This window comes from Parasteatoda tepidariorum, chromosome X1 (assembly GCF_043381705.1).
Source record: "Parasteatoda tepidariorum isolate YZ-2023 chromosome X1, CAS_Ptep_4.0, whole genome shotgun sequence".
Taxonomy (NCBI): domain Eukaryota; kingdom Metazoa; phylum Arthropoda; class Arachnida; order Araneae; family Theridiidae; genus Parasteatoda; species Parasteatoda tepidariorum.
In genome coordinates, this window is record NC_092214.1 from 79,070,998 (window position 1) to 79,085,839 (window position 14,842).

Below are 14,842 nucleotides of genomic sequence, written 5' to 3' on the forward strand. Positions count from 1 at the left end.
TATTCAGATATCACTTTTATATTTTTTCTTCGTTAATATTTGAATCATGATAAATTTTTTATCAGAACAAATATGTCTATGTCATATTAATTATTTTTCGTATGTTAAAAATTATTGCTTATTTTTAAAATTATCTTAGCCCCCCTGTCGGGGCATTGCTGACCCCCTGTCGGGCTAAGTCTAGCGCCACTCTTGTGTGTATGCTAATTTTAAGATGCTATATAGGTATTACAGCTAGTAATTATCCTTAAGCCAAAATTTTGTGTTTTTTACTATTGTCATAAACTATGTCAAAAGGGATCTTCAACTGTCAAAAACTGCTGACCGTGCCGAAATACGTTATTTTTTATAGTGCTTAAAAATATTGTTTAAATGCTTGAAAAGTGCTTATTTTTTGTTGAAAAATTTTGCTACGTACCCTGTATTAGTATATGTTTGACTATGACTAAATGCTACTAAAATTGTTTTCAATTAATCATACTGATATTTTTTATTAAAAAGTGGTGCTAAAATAATTAATACAGTAGGGAACCGATTATCCGGAACGGTCGGGACCATCGCTATTCCGGATAACTGATTTTTCCGGTTTTCTGAATCGCTACAAAAAGCCGTTTTTTTATTGTTAAACCCAACTAAAAAAAAAAAAATTGGAAATAATCTTAAAAATAAGAAAAAACGCTGTACACTAACAATCATTAGTGTAAAACTAAAAGTAATACACTAATGATTATTTCCAAATGATGGTAAGGTAAACATCGTTAAAAAAAGAAAGAAAAATCGTAAAATCTTATGAGGAAAAAAAATTTTTTTTTAAAAAACTTGCGAGAAAATTTATCGAATTTCGTTCCGGTTTTTTGGTTTTCCGGTTTTCTGATTTCCGGATAACGGGTTCTGTACTGTAATAGTAAAATTGACTTATATTTTATAAAACTGCAATTATTACCACAGTTGAATATTTTGTTAATAGCTTCTAAATCCTTAAAAAAATTTTAAAAAATGCTTATGCCTTACTTCAGAATAAGTTTTAATTTTAAAATGTGCAATTTTTTTTTTGTATTTGATTTTAATTTTTAATAGGTACTTTGGACAAGGATAAATTACAGCAGGCACTCATACACAAATTAGAGGCCGAGTATATTCAAGCTAGAAAAGAGAGGGATGAAGCCCGAAAAATAGCGAGTAGGTCTCAACAAAGAGTTTCAGAACTTGAGAAAGAGTGCGCCAGCCTTCATGCAAAAAAAGATTTAGAACTTGAAGAGTTAAAAGAGCTGAGAAATATAAATAGAAAGTTACAGCTTGAAGTTCTTGAAAAAATGGCTCATGGTAAATTTAATGCTTTTATAAAAGATTATAACTTATGTTCATTATTTTTAAAAAAATTGTGAATGTCACAATTCCATCATAGTTTGTAGTACAGCAGGGTGATTTTTAGTGAAATTCACATATCAATCAACTGTTAGGAAAGAAGCTAATTACATAAAAATACAGCAGCAGCACTTGATTGTATCTCTACAGGTTAATCCAGCTCGAAAAAAATCTCTCTATCCCAGTTTTCATATATTTTAAAATAAGCTTGTTTTTGTAAACCATTTCAATAATATGGATCTAAATAGATATCTAAATAATTGAATAAAAAAACTTTGTGAAAAAATTTTTCCTTATTACTTAGAAAGGTTTTTAATTTTTATTTTAAAAAATAGTCATCATTCCCCCAAATTGAAGAAAAAAAAATTTTTTTTTTAGTAGTTTACAAAAAATTATTTTAAGGGGCAGATACATCTAGGTAAGTCAGAAAAATCCTGTTTTTTCAAAGCTAATATGTTCTTCACTGTTTCAAGAATCATAATCCATCAGATTTAAACAAAATTCACCATAGTTTCCTTCTTTTTAAACTGTTTGACTTCTCAAAACATGGCTTAGAGCAACTCAAGAACAATTAAGTAGACTTGCATTATTAAACATTCATTGAGAAATTGATTTGGATGTTAAAAAGACGGTGACAGATTTGCCCAAGTTTCTAAAACATACCTTACATTTATTATTTAAAAATGTTGAATACTTGAATTATTTATGTATTCTATTATTCGTAATGAAAGAAAAATAAGTCAGAAGGCTAGCCCAATTTTTTTCTGAAATTTTTTTTTTAACTGTGGAAAGGGGGAATCTGAATCTGACCTGAAAAATTTCTGCATCTGCCCCGGTTCACCCGTGGAAAGTTACTTGCATAAAATATTAGCTTTTTTGCCTTTTAGACAATTTCATCCCTGTAAAGAAGTAAATCAGTAAAGACAAATAACTTTTATTCTCTTCTCAAAGGTTTTTTTTAAACATTTGACGCAATTTAATTTTAATTTAGCTCATTTTTCTTTCAGGAAATTTGCCACCCATGCCACAGACAGAATTGCCAGAGGTACAATTTGTATTCCTTTTGGTTATTATCAATTCTTATGCATGTTTTTCTTTTTTTTTTTTTTTTTTTTTTTTTTTTNTTTTTTTTTTTTTTTTTTTTTTTTTTTTTGGTAATTGATAATTGCTAATCTAAAATAGAACTGTAGTTTCTAATTCTAATGCTGTTTCTTGTAATTTTAGGATTTTATGAACTTAAAGGAAATATAAGTGTTGGCCAAGGCAGTAAAAGCCCATAAACATTTAAAGTAGCTTTTAGTATTTTATTTACGGTTTTTCTTAAACTTTTTGTGCAATTTTTAAAATAAAAAAGAAAGCTTTCTACGTGACCTGAAAATTATCAAAAACTCAGTAAAATCAGGGAATTTACAAAATTCGATTGAAGGAGCATTAAATCTGTAATATTTGCTCTAAGATTTTCCATAGAATGCAGGGGTTTATCTATGCCAAATTTGCTGTTTAGCAGTACCTTCACAAGTTCAATTTTAAAAAAACCATCAAGTTGACAAGTACTAATTCTTCAAATTTCATATTTGTATCCCACAAGAAACAATGCATCTATATTTTTAACCTATTTTTTTTTATTGATTTTTTAAATATAATTTTTATTTTCACATGTCTAAATTTTTACAAAATAGGCACCGATAATAAAACTAGATAGTACTTGAAATGCATTTTAAAACCATATTGTTTCAGAGAGATGGAGCCTTGGTTTTTTGATCTATACAATGTAATGCATACAATTCTATTATTAATTTTTGAAATATACTGTACATTTTGACCATGGAACTGTCAGTATATTATTACTGTGATTTTTTAAAAGTTGGTTTGGAAAAGTCTTTGAATTTGGTACATCTATTTAAGTAGCAACCTTGTTATTTAAATAAGTATTCAATAGTGTATTTAACTTTTTTAAATTAGAATTGTTAAAAAAAAAAACTTTTTTAATTAAGATAATGTAACATAATTTTTAAATATGTAAAATTGTATTTTAGAACATTGACTTGGGAAATGGGGTTTTCCTGAAAAGAAAAGTTTTTGAGGCTGTAAGAGGAGAAAGCAACATAAGTAGGTTTACAAAGAGCCTTGGTGTGGCCATCTGGGGGACCGACACTCTGAAAGAACGATCCATCAAGGGGCAGGATTGTCGTAACCCCAGGGGCTGCAAAAGAAAAGTGGATGGGGAGGCAAGCATGCCTATTCAAAGAGCTGCGAAACCACCATTACCTCCTGAGAAATTGGCAGTAATTGATTGTGAGTTATTATATTTTTCTGTTTTTTCATGTGAAATAGTTGTATTTACTAATTATACATTCTATTGTTTAAAAGCAAGTACATAATTTGTCTAACGCCCGTATTCACCATTGACCCTAGCCCTTGGTCAGAGTTTAAAACAGGTTTTGTGAGGGTAACTCCAGGTTAGAGTTAAAAATCTCATTCCACCATATGTGTAACTGCAGGTTAGAGTTAAGTAATTTTTAACCTGAAGATATTCCAGGTCAGAGTCACCATGCGTGTGCAGTAAACAAGTATTTGTATATTTACTGCATTTTTCTCGCTGGCTTTTTTTATATTTCTGTTCTTTTTTGTTACTATGTTTTAATTATTTTGAATTTTGATTTTTTTTCAGTATTTGTAAGGAAGATTTCCAGATTTGAGTAACCGTAAATGGGAGGGGGCGATTCCCTTGATTCATGTGTGAAATAAAAGTATTGAATAATTGTTGGAAATAAAAATATTTTTCATTGAATTTTAGTAATAATTAATTAGTAATTCAAAAATTTACTTAATATTTAGAAAAATTTCGAGTTCACCTACAATATTGATTCTTTATAGAAACTGAATACAAATTCAATTTTTGCTAACTATTGTTTTTGTTTATAGCAGATAAAATGTTTTTATTTATCTATTTTTAGCATTAGCATTTGATTACAGAATTATTTGCTGGAGATAGAATGTTACTGTTGATTAAATAATAATAATAATGAATTTCGAAAAACTTAATTTTAGTTTCGACTAATTGCTGACAGTGGTGTTGTGGTATATATGTATATAGTTGTACTATTTAATGCAGTTACCAGTGGAAAAATGATTTGCTGACATGTATAATTTTAAACACTAATACTAATTTTTTTTCTCCTTACAGCTCAAATGAGATTATATATGGAATCAAAATCCATGAGCCTGAATGAGATTCAAGAAAATTTGAAGAAACGGAACCGATTCCTAACAGAAAAAATATGTGATCTTAATAAACCTAAGCGTGTTGCAAACATTTTGTAAATAAATTATTTTAATTAATTATTTTGTTGATTTATTGCAATAAATATTTTGTAAATTGAATCAATACCTATATTTAAGTTGTAGGTATTAAATCAGTTGAAATAATTACCTCTTATTAAACTAACAAAACCGTTCATTCAATAATCTTTCAAGTTAATGATTTCTTAATTATGTCGAAGAAAGAATTGGAGGAATATGCAACTCTTAAGTAACAATTTTCATCTTAAAGCTGATATGACAACAAACATCTTTTTCTGAACCAAACTGCTGTTAGATACGCAAATTGTACAGATTATTCATTTAGAATTATTTTATAACAGGCTTTTTTAAAGTGATATAAATGTCAAATGAATGAAATAACTTTTTTTTAGTATAGTAAACAACTTGACTGTGACGATTTTGGTATTTCTAATATTTACCAATATCTCCTCTTATTAGAAAATTGCGACGAAATACACAAAACCACAAGAGAAATTCCTTAAAAAACGACTGCAGTGCAAGCGTAAAGACTGCAAACTAATTGAACGGATACTGCTTTAAACGAGTTAAAACCAGTTGCGACTCGCAGATGCTTGTGGCGCAGGACTACTGCGATAAGTCAGAAGAAAGAGAGTGGTCACGTGATTTACAGGTCGCTCCGATTTGTTTCTTGGGTTCAAAATAAGGTTGCTCTACTTTTTTTTTGGCAGAGCGCAAAATCCAGTCTGCCTCGATTGTGCAAGCAGTAAACATTTATACAGAAAAGTACCAAAATGCGTCGAAATTTCCAAAATTAGATGCCGATGAGGCGGCAGAAGATATTAATCTGTAATTCTAAAAAAAATTATAGTTAATGTTCTTAAAACATTGCAACTTTTAAGTGCTACCTCAAACCGATCAACTAAATCTGTGGTTATGTATTAATTTCTGCATTTTAATAATTTTTAGTCCAATTTTTGGAACTTTCGACCCACTGAGGCAACAGAAGATATCAACCCAGAGTTTTAAGATTCATCTCATTTTTTAATAATAGGAATTCACATCTTTTCCTCACTACCGCAAAAAGATCAGAGAGAATTCAATATCCCCTAATATATATATATATATATCTATATATATACAGACATACATATATATATATATGAAGGGTGGCTAAGAATTATCCCCTTTGCATTAGCTCTCTTCTGTTATTTTTTGTTTTTTCAGGTAACCCTGTCTGGAAATTACCAAGTTTACGATCATTTAGGCGTAGGTAGATACGAGAATATTGCCCAAACACAGCTTCTTGTTTCTAATTTGTATATTATTTATGAAAAAGTGGATACTTTCACTTTAGTTTGAAAGTTTTATTTTTTTTATATCTAGAAATTAAAAATAAATATAGAAAAAAAAACTTTGTACAACTTACTTTGAATATCGGACCATAGGAGCACACATTGTAACACACGGCTTCGATTCAAAAAGCTCTAAAATATTTTTTTGGTTTGACTCGAAATCCATACTTAACTGAAAAGGAGAGAATTATCAAATATAAAATTTTGATATACTTTCAAACAAACCTCTTCGGTACATCTGTTTATATTTAAAGTTACAATTTGAATTACGTAGGAAGCTTCAGTTCCTAGGAACAAGATATTTAAATATATTCATTCAGTGTAGGCATTTTTTCTTTATAATCCTATTTCTTTTGCACTCGGAAAGGGGGAAATACAAATCACGAATAACCTTATTAAAAATAATGAAAAAAAAGAGAAGAAATGAATTGTTTGTCAAAGTGTATTTACATTTGTTGCATTTCTCTTTGTTGATACAAATATTACGATGTGATTTTTACTTCCTTATTATAGAATGAGCTTAGAGCTTTACTAGGCTTCTGATGACTAATTGAAGAGGTTTTTAAATAAAAAATCTCTCCGCAGCTTTACCGAAATAGATGGCTGGAAACGTTGAGGGATAAATTAATAAACAAACATTTGTGCTGCTGCGCGCAGTGTTTTAAAATTTTTACATTTTCTGGCGTATATGGTGTAACATTTTTTCTGCAACATCACAGATGTAAAATGAACTGTAGCTGGTAATTGCATTTTTTTTCCTGTCGCAAAACAGGATTAGATGGAGGATTATCTTCCCCGTGTTGAGGTTCGAGTAATAGATGATGAAAAAGTAAGTAATTTTTTATGGGGTCTTGTTCAGACTGATTCTTTTAAATGGTCGCTTGTTCTGCTGTTTGATTAGAATATCAATGTTTTTGTCTTCCCAAAACTGTTAAGAAATACTGTAAATTTTATTCTGCAATTATATTAGATAAGATAAAGCTTTTATTTCATCCAATTTTTTTTTCAATAATCCTTTGCAAAATAATATAATTAAATCTCGATATTTCAAACTTGAAAGGAGTGATGAAAAAATTCAGGTTATCGAAAAACAGGCTATCTACAAGAGAATAAGGAAGAAAAAAAATTTACATACCCAATTCTAAAGGTTCTAAATTTCCTATTTTCTAAAATTCAGAAAATGCCCTACATTTGCCCTGAAACCATTAAATTATTTTATCAGAAGATTTTATATTAGTTTTTATCAAATTTTTTAGACTGTGATCAAATGTTAAAGAAAAGGCATTTAATTCTACATTATTCAAAATATATCATTATTTTCTGTCCTTAATTTTTCTTTATTTTCTATTTATCAATTATTTTATTAAATAAAAAAAAAGCTTTTTATATAGTATTTTCAGCCAAAATTTTATTTTACAGTGATCTCAAAAGTAGATATTGCACATCACATTCCTCAGATATGAAGACTAATGGCTATCATAAATTAAGTATATTTTAATTGAGTCTATTTCACAGATTATCTATTGCGTTTCTTAATATCATGAAATAGTTTCATATGAATCAAATCTTTTTTGAGATTGATTATCATTAAATTTGACTCATAATGATGATTTCTACTTATTATTATTATTTCTTGAGTGACTGAACACTAAAATTATTTAGAAAGTAGAGTAACCTGAGGTAGTTCTTGATCAAAAAATGCAAACATCCATTTTGTGAAGATGAGTCCTTAAAAATTAAAATACAATTTAAAGCTTTTTAAGTTTTTTGTTGATCAGGAATAATTTCAAGTCACTTCTGAGTCAAAGGGAAGATTAACGGTTGTCACTTGCCATGTGGCGACTGAATAAAATAAAGTGGCCAGCAAAAAAATTACCATCAATCGCCACTGCCTCTTTTTTTTTTTTCACTCTTTCTCATTCCTCACCACTCTTTAGTTCCTGGAAATGCATAATGCGCATGTGTGCATAATGCTTTAATGTGCATGAAAACATTAATTTTTAATAATTTCTATTTATATTTTAGTTAAATGTTTGACTGATTATATAGTAATGAATTCTTTGTAAGAAATCTTTGAATGGACTAAATTTAAGCACAATAAAATTTAATCCTAACTTTATTTCCTATCTATAGAAAGGAAAGGATTTTATTTCTTCATTATCATTTGATATTTTTTAATGATTTTTTCTCCTTTTTTTATTGACAATTTGTTTAAACATATTTTCAGATATGGCTAACTTTGTTTTTATTGAGGCCATAAAGTAGTAGAATTAATCATTGTCAGAAAGAAACTTCTGAAGGAGTAGGCTGATATTTCATTTTGTTTCTTTGTTAAAAGATGAAATGGGAATAAAAAGGCAGATGCAGTATTTTGTTTTTGGGGCAGCTTTACTAAATGGCAATGAGATGGGAAGAGGAATAGCAAAAAATAGCAATTAAACCCCTAAAAGTAATATTACAAAAAAATTTTTTTAGCAATAATGGAAGAAAAAGTGTTAATAATTGAGGGATAAGATTTATCTAAATAAATAGAAATTAAAAAAGGCAAATCAAATGAAAAAGATAAAAAGAAATATATTAAAGAAAGAAGGAATAATGAAAGAATGCAGAGAAAAATAAAACTGAGAGCAGCAGTTGCAAAAATTCTTACCTTAATATTTTATGTTTAATTTAAAAGGCTTAATTTTCCAGAGTTATTATATTTCATTCTGATACTGAAGTTTAAAATTGATTATGACCATTTGTGCATATAAATGCATAAAAAGGTGTATTTGCTCTTATAAATGCATATTTTCAGCATTTTATGGCTTTTCCCTCCTAAAACCATATCACTATTCTTTTTATGTTAGCATAAGGAGCGCTTTAAATTTTGTTTCGTCGTTCTTTATCACCTGAAAGGGTCAGCTGGGTTGATGTTGCTGGGGGTGATTGCAATCACGTGAAAAAGATGTAGAAATAAGGTGCGTGTCGGGAAGGGGGGTACAAAGGGCCCACCCAAACAGACATTCGTCATAGAAACCTCAGAAAGGGATGGTCAGATATTCTATGAAGGGATGTCTTTTCCTGGAATAAATAATTGTCAGTCTGTGTGGGAAAAATAAGGCTTCTGTGGTAGGTAGAAAATGACCTCCCTTTCCTGTGATTGATTAGTTAAAAGGTGGAGTGAATACATTTTCGGAGAGAGCTGCTATTCTAACATATTTCGATAGTCCATCCGATAGATAGATAGTTTCGACATCCATCAGTTGAATACGTAGTTAGTGAAGCTTCGAACGTGATTTTTGACTGCTGAATTTTATAATATGCCAAAAATTAAGTTGACTAAATCAAATTTAATGAAGACATGGATTTTGTACTACGGGAAGGACTTTACGACCGATGGGGAAATAGTATTTTGTGTGATTTGTCAAAAACACATTTCCTGTGAAAAAAAGTACCAAATCGATCAACATATAAAGACTAATGCTCACTCCGCGAAGAAAAGGCAGAATACAAAAGGATTTGTTCAAAGTTTATTAACTATTACTGTTCAAGCAGCTAAAAAGGAAAGTGATTTTTCTAGTGATTAATGCAAAGCCTTAGTAAGCAGCAATATTCCTTTAAAAAAGTTAAATAATCCAAACTTAAGACACTTTTTAAAAAGAATATTGTACCAATCAGATCATTCTCGATGAATCGACTTTAAGAAAAAACTACCTTCAACCGATATATAACGAAGTACTGGACGATATTCGACGAGGTATTGGAGATGGCCCTATGGATTGAAGTCGATGAGACGACAGATAAGTGCGATCGCTATATTGCTCATTTTATTTGTGGAAAAAGGAATAGTATTCCTACTCGACCACATCTTCTAGCAAGCAAAGCCCTTGAAAAAGTCAATCATTCAACCATAGCAAGGTTTGTCAATGATTCTATCAGATTATTATGGCCTGATAGAGATGGTTCTGAAGATGTTTTGATTTTTGTCAGTGATGCCGCTCCGTATACGGTCAAATCTGCAGCAGCACTGGAAATTTTTTTTCCCAGAATGCTTCATATTGCATGTTTGGCTCATGCTGTTCACAGACTGGCTGAGACTGTTCGAGAAGTATTCTCCTCTGTGAATGATTTAATTTCTAGTATCAAGAAAGTTTTTCTCAAGGCACCTCTGCGCATAAAATTGTATAAAGAAATGTATCCTGATTTGCCCTTACCTCCACAGCCTGTGATAACTAGGTGGGGTACATGGATTGAAGCTGCACGTTTTTACGCTAATAATTTTGATGCAATAAAGTCAGTTGTAGATGCAATTGACAGTTCCTGTGCTTCTTCAGTTTATGTCACAAAAGAATTACTACAGGATATCTCTTTGCAGAAGGACTTGGCCATAATTGGCACTCACTTTTCTTTCTTAAGTGGAGCAATAACAAAGCTCGAAACACGAGATCTTCCCCTGGCTGAGGCCATATCCGAAATTGAAAAAATTCAACAGTGCATCAGTGCTCTTCCAGACTCAGTTGGGAAGAAAGTAAAAGAAAAATGGTGTTTCATTCAAAACAAAAATTCAGGTTTTGCAGTAGTGAAGAAGATAAATGATTTTATTAATGGAAACGGAACTGAACTTCCAGAGAAAGTAAAACCAATGAGTACGAAATTGTACAAGTTTTGTCCAATAACATCGGTTGACGTGGAGAGGTCATTTTCTGCTTTCAAAATGATCTTTGATGACCGACGACATCAATTCACCCTTGAAAATTTGGAAAAACACTTAGTTGTGTATTGCAACAAAAATTATTCAGTTTAATAAAGTCTTTCCGGAAAATGCGATGATTTTTCTTTTCTCATTTATCATACTTCAGTTTTTTCTTCAGAAATGTGTAGATTCAAGTAAGAAATATTCTGATTTTCTTCCTTTTAACAAAAAAATGTTTTAGCTGTGTTTGTTGGAAAAAGTAAGTAGTAGTATTTAAATAAGTTGAACTTTTAATTTCTATTTTAAATGCATATTTCTAGTTTTAAGAGCATGTATTCAAGTTTTTTAGTGCATATTTGCATACATATTTTGTCCGTTTTTTAGTGCATATAATCCGCTGTCTAATTATGACAAAAACAGGTTTAAAATTGAACCTAATATATATTATTTTTATTAGTATTTTTCCTCAAAACATGATATGTTATAATAACAATGTATATAATATGTAATGTATATAATATATAATTATATCTTATAATATTAATAACATTTTTTAAGCTAAGAAAAATAAATTTATTTTTATATCAATTTTGAGGCAAAATCATTATTTAGGTACTTTTAATGGAAAAAGTGGCCAGTGGACAGCAAAAAATGACCACTGATGAATTTACCTGTACCAGGTAGATTTTTCCTAGTCTTGCTCTTTATTTCTAAGATTTGTGAAATAGTTTTTTTTTGGGGGGGGGAGGATAGAAACTTTTTAAAAATGGTTAAACAAGAATTATTTAACGAATAATACTTTGGCACAAATAAAGAAACCATGAAATTTTGTTAAGCAGCAGATAAGATGGTTCATTTAGAGAGAAAAATGATGAGCGATTAAATTTCAAAGTGTCCGCATCACACTATTGGTCAAAAATGACATCACTAATGTGAAGGGAGATTATCTGTATTGGCTTAGGGCAGTGTTTCCCAAAGTGTGGTGCGCCCGTACCCTCAGGGGTACGGGAACAGTTTAGCGGGGGTACGCATTCTTATGCGAAATATCTTGCAACTAACAAAAATTTAAAAAATTTTAAAGCCAGCAATGAAAATTTACGATAATGTATTTTTTTGCTATTTTTTGCAGAGTTGACAGTTAATAATTAGTGGTGTCAACAGTCATTTGTGATTCTTAACTTTTGTGCAATTTTTTTTATAGTAAAGGTTTGAAAAAAAATTCTACTTATTTTGATTATTTCAATAAAATATAATTTTTATCCTTAACATAGAATTTTTTTCCAAAATTTAAGAATTTTTGCAAAAAACTTTGTACCAAAAAAGAAAAGCAAACATATTTTTAAAAAAAATACATTCATTCTTTTACTTGTGGTACACAGCTTTACAAAAAATTTAGAAAGGGTACTCAAAAGTCATAAGTTTGGGAAACACTGGCTTAGGGGTTGGCATTTACATGGCTTTGGTGACAGATTTCATTTTCACTAGTTTTCACATGTGTTTTGGATTCACTTAATTATTGTAAATGTTTATGTAATATCAGTATTAAGTTTGATTTTTACGACTTTATTTAATAGAAAATACTAAAAAAATAGAGTTTTTATTACAATTACAATTTTAAGTGTTTAAACAAATATTTGTTTAGTTGTATATTGTGTACATTATAAACATTTGTGACAAACAAAACAAAATACTGCCTACTGTCACAATATTTAAATAACCTATGATAGCTTATAAAAACTTAACCTTAATAGCATTATTGCTAATTTTCTTGCCATCAGTGCCTTTTTTAACATTCAATATACTGCATTATTGTTTTCTATTAAACAACCATTTCTTTTATTTCAATTTTTAAAATATTACGCTAATAAACTTATTTGAAAATTAATGTAGTAATACATCTTGATGTATGACTACAGTAATAATGATAATAAATTTATAAAAATAATAAATTTATAAAATAGAAATAATAAATTTATAAAAAAGATATAAAAAGAAAATTAATATCTAACTTGTTAAGTATGAAAACGAAATCTGTAGCCGAAATAACGCAAATGCCCAACAGACATCATCTTCCTTACCGCATATAGTGGTGTCCTTTTTGACCAATAGCATGATCCCGCCACTTTGAAATTTAATCACTCTTGTAGTTTCTAAGTCAAAGGAAATCACTATCTTGCTCCACTCTTTACTTCTAATAGTGTTGATATAATTTGTTCTTTATTTGCTTTAAAGTTTTGCTAAAATTATTCTGTTTCATTATCTTCCTCTTCCTAATCACCATCCAATGCATGATTGTCTTTGGTAACTATGCCCTCAGGAGTATAAATTTCTTTTGGATTCATTAAATTAGCAAGTTCTTTCAAATCTAATGAGTGGCTTTTCATCTCTATACTCACATCTTTTTTAGGAATGGATGATTCATCCAACATTTTTAAATGTTATGCAATCTCTTACTTATTAGGACTTCAGGAAATAGTCTACAAAATTATGCTTGAAAGCATTTTAGTTTCTTCAGAAATTAAGTATGAAACATTTTTAAGTTTTTTATTTTTTCTATTATCAGCATAACGGGTGCATAGAGAATTATAAAATTATTGTGATACTGAAAAATTATTGATTTTTAGGTTTATTATTTTCAAAACAGGGTTCCAAATTAATGGTGGTTTGTTGATCTAGGACATAGATTCTCAACCTTTTTAACGTTGCTGACCCCTTAAGAAGCAAAAAACATATCAACGCCCCCTTTGTGATAATCCAGTTATTTAGAGCAGGGGTGTCCAAACTTTCCAGCCTTAGGGCCATACTGATTACTCCAGTAAGTTCCGAGGGCCAAAACCATATTATCATTGTTGCCGGTGGTAAAAAGTGAAATAGTCCACTGATGAAAAAAAAATTATGCAACGTTTAAAAAAGGCTGCAAATCGGACTAAAGTCCGCAAAACAGCAACACTGCATATTATTAATTTTCCTGCCATTATCTGTAATTTCTAGATTAGTCGTAGAGTCCGAGCCATGAGGAGTAACGTGACACGACATCTGGTGGACACAAGCGGAAATAGGTAGTACCTTCTATCGCTAACAGATGACGCTAATAGCACGTACAAAATAATCTCGTTGGTTCGAGAAAGTTCTGGTGTCTTCCACTTCTGGTGTCTGGTGTCTGGCGCAACCACAAGTCAGTTCCTATGACACTGTTGTGAAATAAAATAGTGCGTACCTCCTTGAAACGTGTTTGTGCATGTTTAAGTTTAAGACATCTTTGTAGCAGTATTTTGATTTGAATTGTTGCTTTTGTGTGTGATTTAGTTGTATGGAAAAGAAGCGAAAAATTGATAGTGAATGCAGAAAATTCAAAGATCAGTGGAACATTCAGTATTTCGTAATTGAGTCCAGTAACAAGGCGCTATGTTTGATTTGAAATGAAAGCATAGCCGTTCTCAAAGAATATAACATTAAACGTCATTATGAAACAAAACATTTTCAAAATTACTCAAAATATACAGGAAGTTTGCGGACAGAAAAATTCGAAGCTATGAAGCGCGGATTGAAATCGTAGCAATCTTTATTTACAAAACTGAACAAGAGGCTGCAACTCGTGCTAGCTTTGATTTAGTCAGCAAACACTGTGGCTCGAAGGGTAGAAAACATCGCTGAAAATATATCCTCTCAACTGTTCGACAAAAATGGACATGTTGAGTGGTTTTCTTCGGCCTTGGATGAGTCAACGGATGTGTCAGATACTGCTCAGGTGTTGATTTATATTCGAGGAGTAGATAAAAGCTATGAAGTGCATGAAGAACTTCTTGATATGTATAGTATTCATGGCACAACTACTGGTACAGATATTTTTAAAGGAGTTGAAATGGCCATTAATCAAAAGAACCTTCGATGGAAAAACTTGAAATGTATTACAACTGATGGAGGCAAAAACGTGAGTGGGAAAGATAAAGGAGTGGTCGCTCTTGTGTCAAAGGCTGTAGAAAATGACGGTGGTTCAAAACCATTAGTCTTACATTGTATCATTCATCAACAGTCTTTGTGCGGAAAATGTTTGGATATGTCTGAAGTTCTGAAACCAGTCATATCAACTGTTAATTTTATCAGATCTTTTGGGCTGAATCACCGACAATTCCGACAATTTATTGCAGAGATTGGAGAAAATGAC

At 30.3% G+C, this 14,842-nt stretch overlaps 2 protein-coding genes across 3 annotated transcripts in view; both read left to right on the plus strand.

Annotated features, from left to right (window-relative positions):
- The first annotated feature begins 716 nt into the window (after positions 1–716).
- LOC107452559 (BEN domain-containing protein 5-like) lies at positions 717–4,710 on the plus strand. Its single transcript, XM_043050577.2, has 4 exons — positions 717–1,323; positions 2,373–2,410; positions 3,402–3,660; positions 4,553–4,710. The coding sequence occupies exons 1-4, from the start codon at positions 1,314–1,316 to the stop codon at positions 4,687–4,689; spliced, it is 444 nt and encodes a 147-aa protein (XP_042906511.1). The 5' UTR covers positions 717–1,313; the 3' UTR covers positions 4,690–4,710.
- Positions 4,711–6,608: 1,898 nt separating this feature from the next.
- LOC107452560 (protein-lysine N-trimethyltransferase SMYD5) overlaps positions 6,609–14,842 on the plus strand; it is a 126,377-nt gene continuing 118,143 nt past the window's right edge. For both annotated transcript variants that reach the window (XM_043050579.2, XM_016069052.4), the window contains exon 1: positions 6,609–6,831. In XM_043050579.2, the coding sequence (XP_042906513.1) occupies positions 6,781–6,831 (51 nt within the window). In that variant the 5' untranslated portion in view covers positions 6,609–6,780. The remainder of the gene's footprint in view (positions 6,832–14,842) is intronic.

What these genes read in the sequence shown, in the direction of transcription:
- LOC107452559 (XM_043050577.2), top strand. An exon ending in CACAGACAGAATTGCCAGAG is followed by an intron (nt 2,411 to 3,401) that starts GTACAATTTGTA and finishes ATTGTATTTTAG; the next exon opens with AACATTGACTTGGGAAATGG. An exon ending in GAAATTGGCAGTAATTGATT is followed by an intron (nt 3,661 to 4,552) that starts GTGAGTTATTAT and finishes TTCTCCTTACAG; the next exon opens with CTCAAATGAGATTATATATG.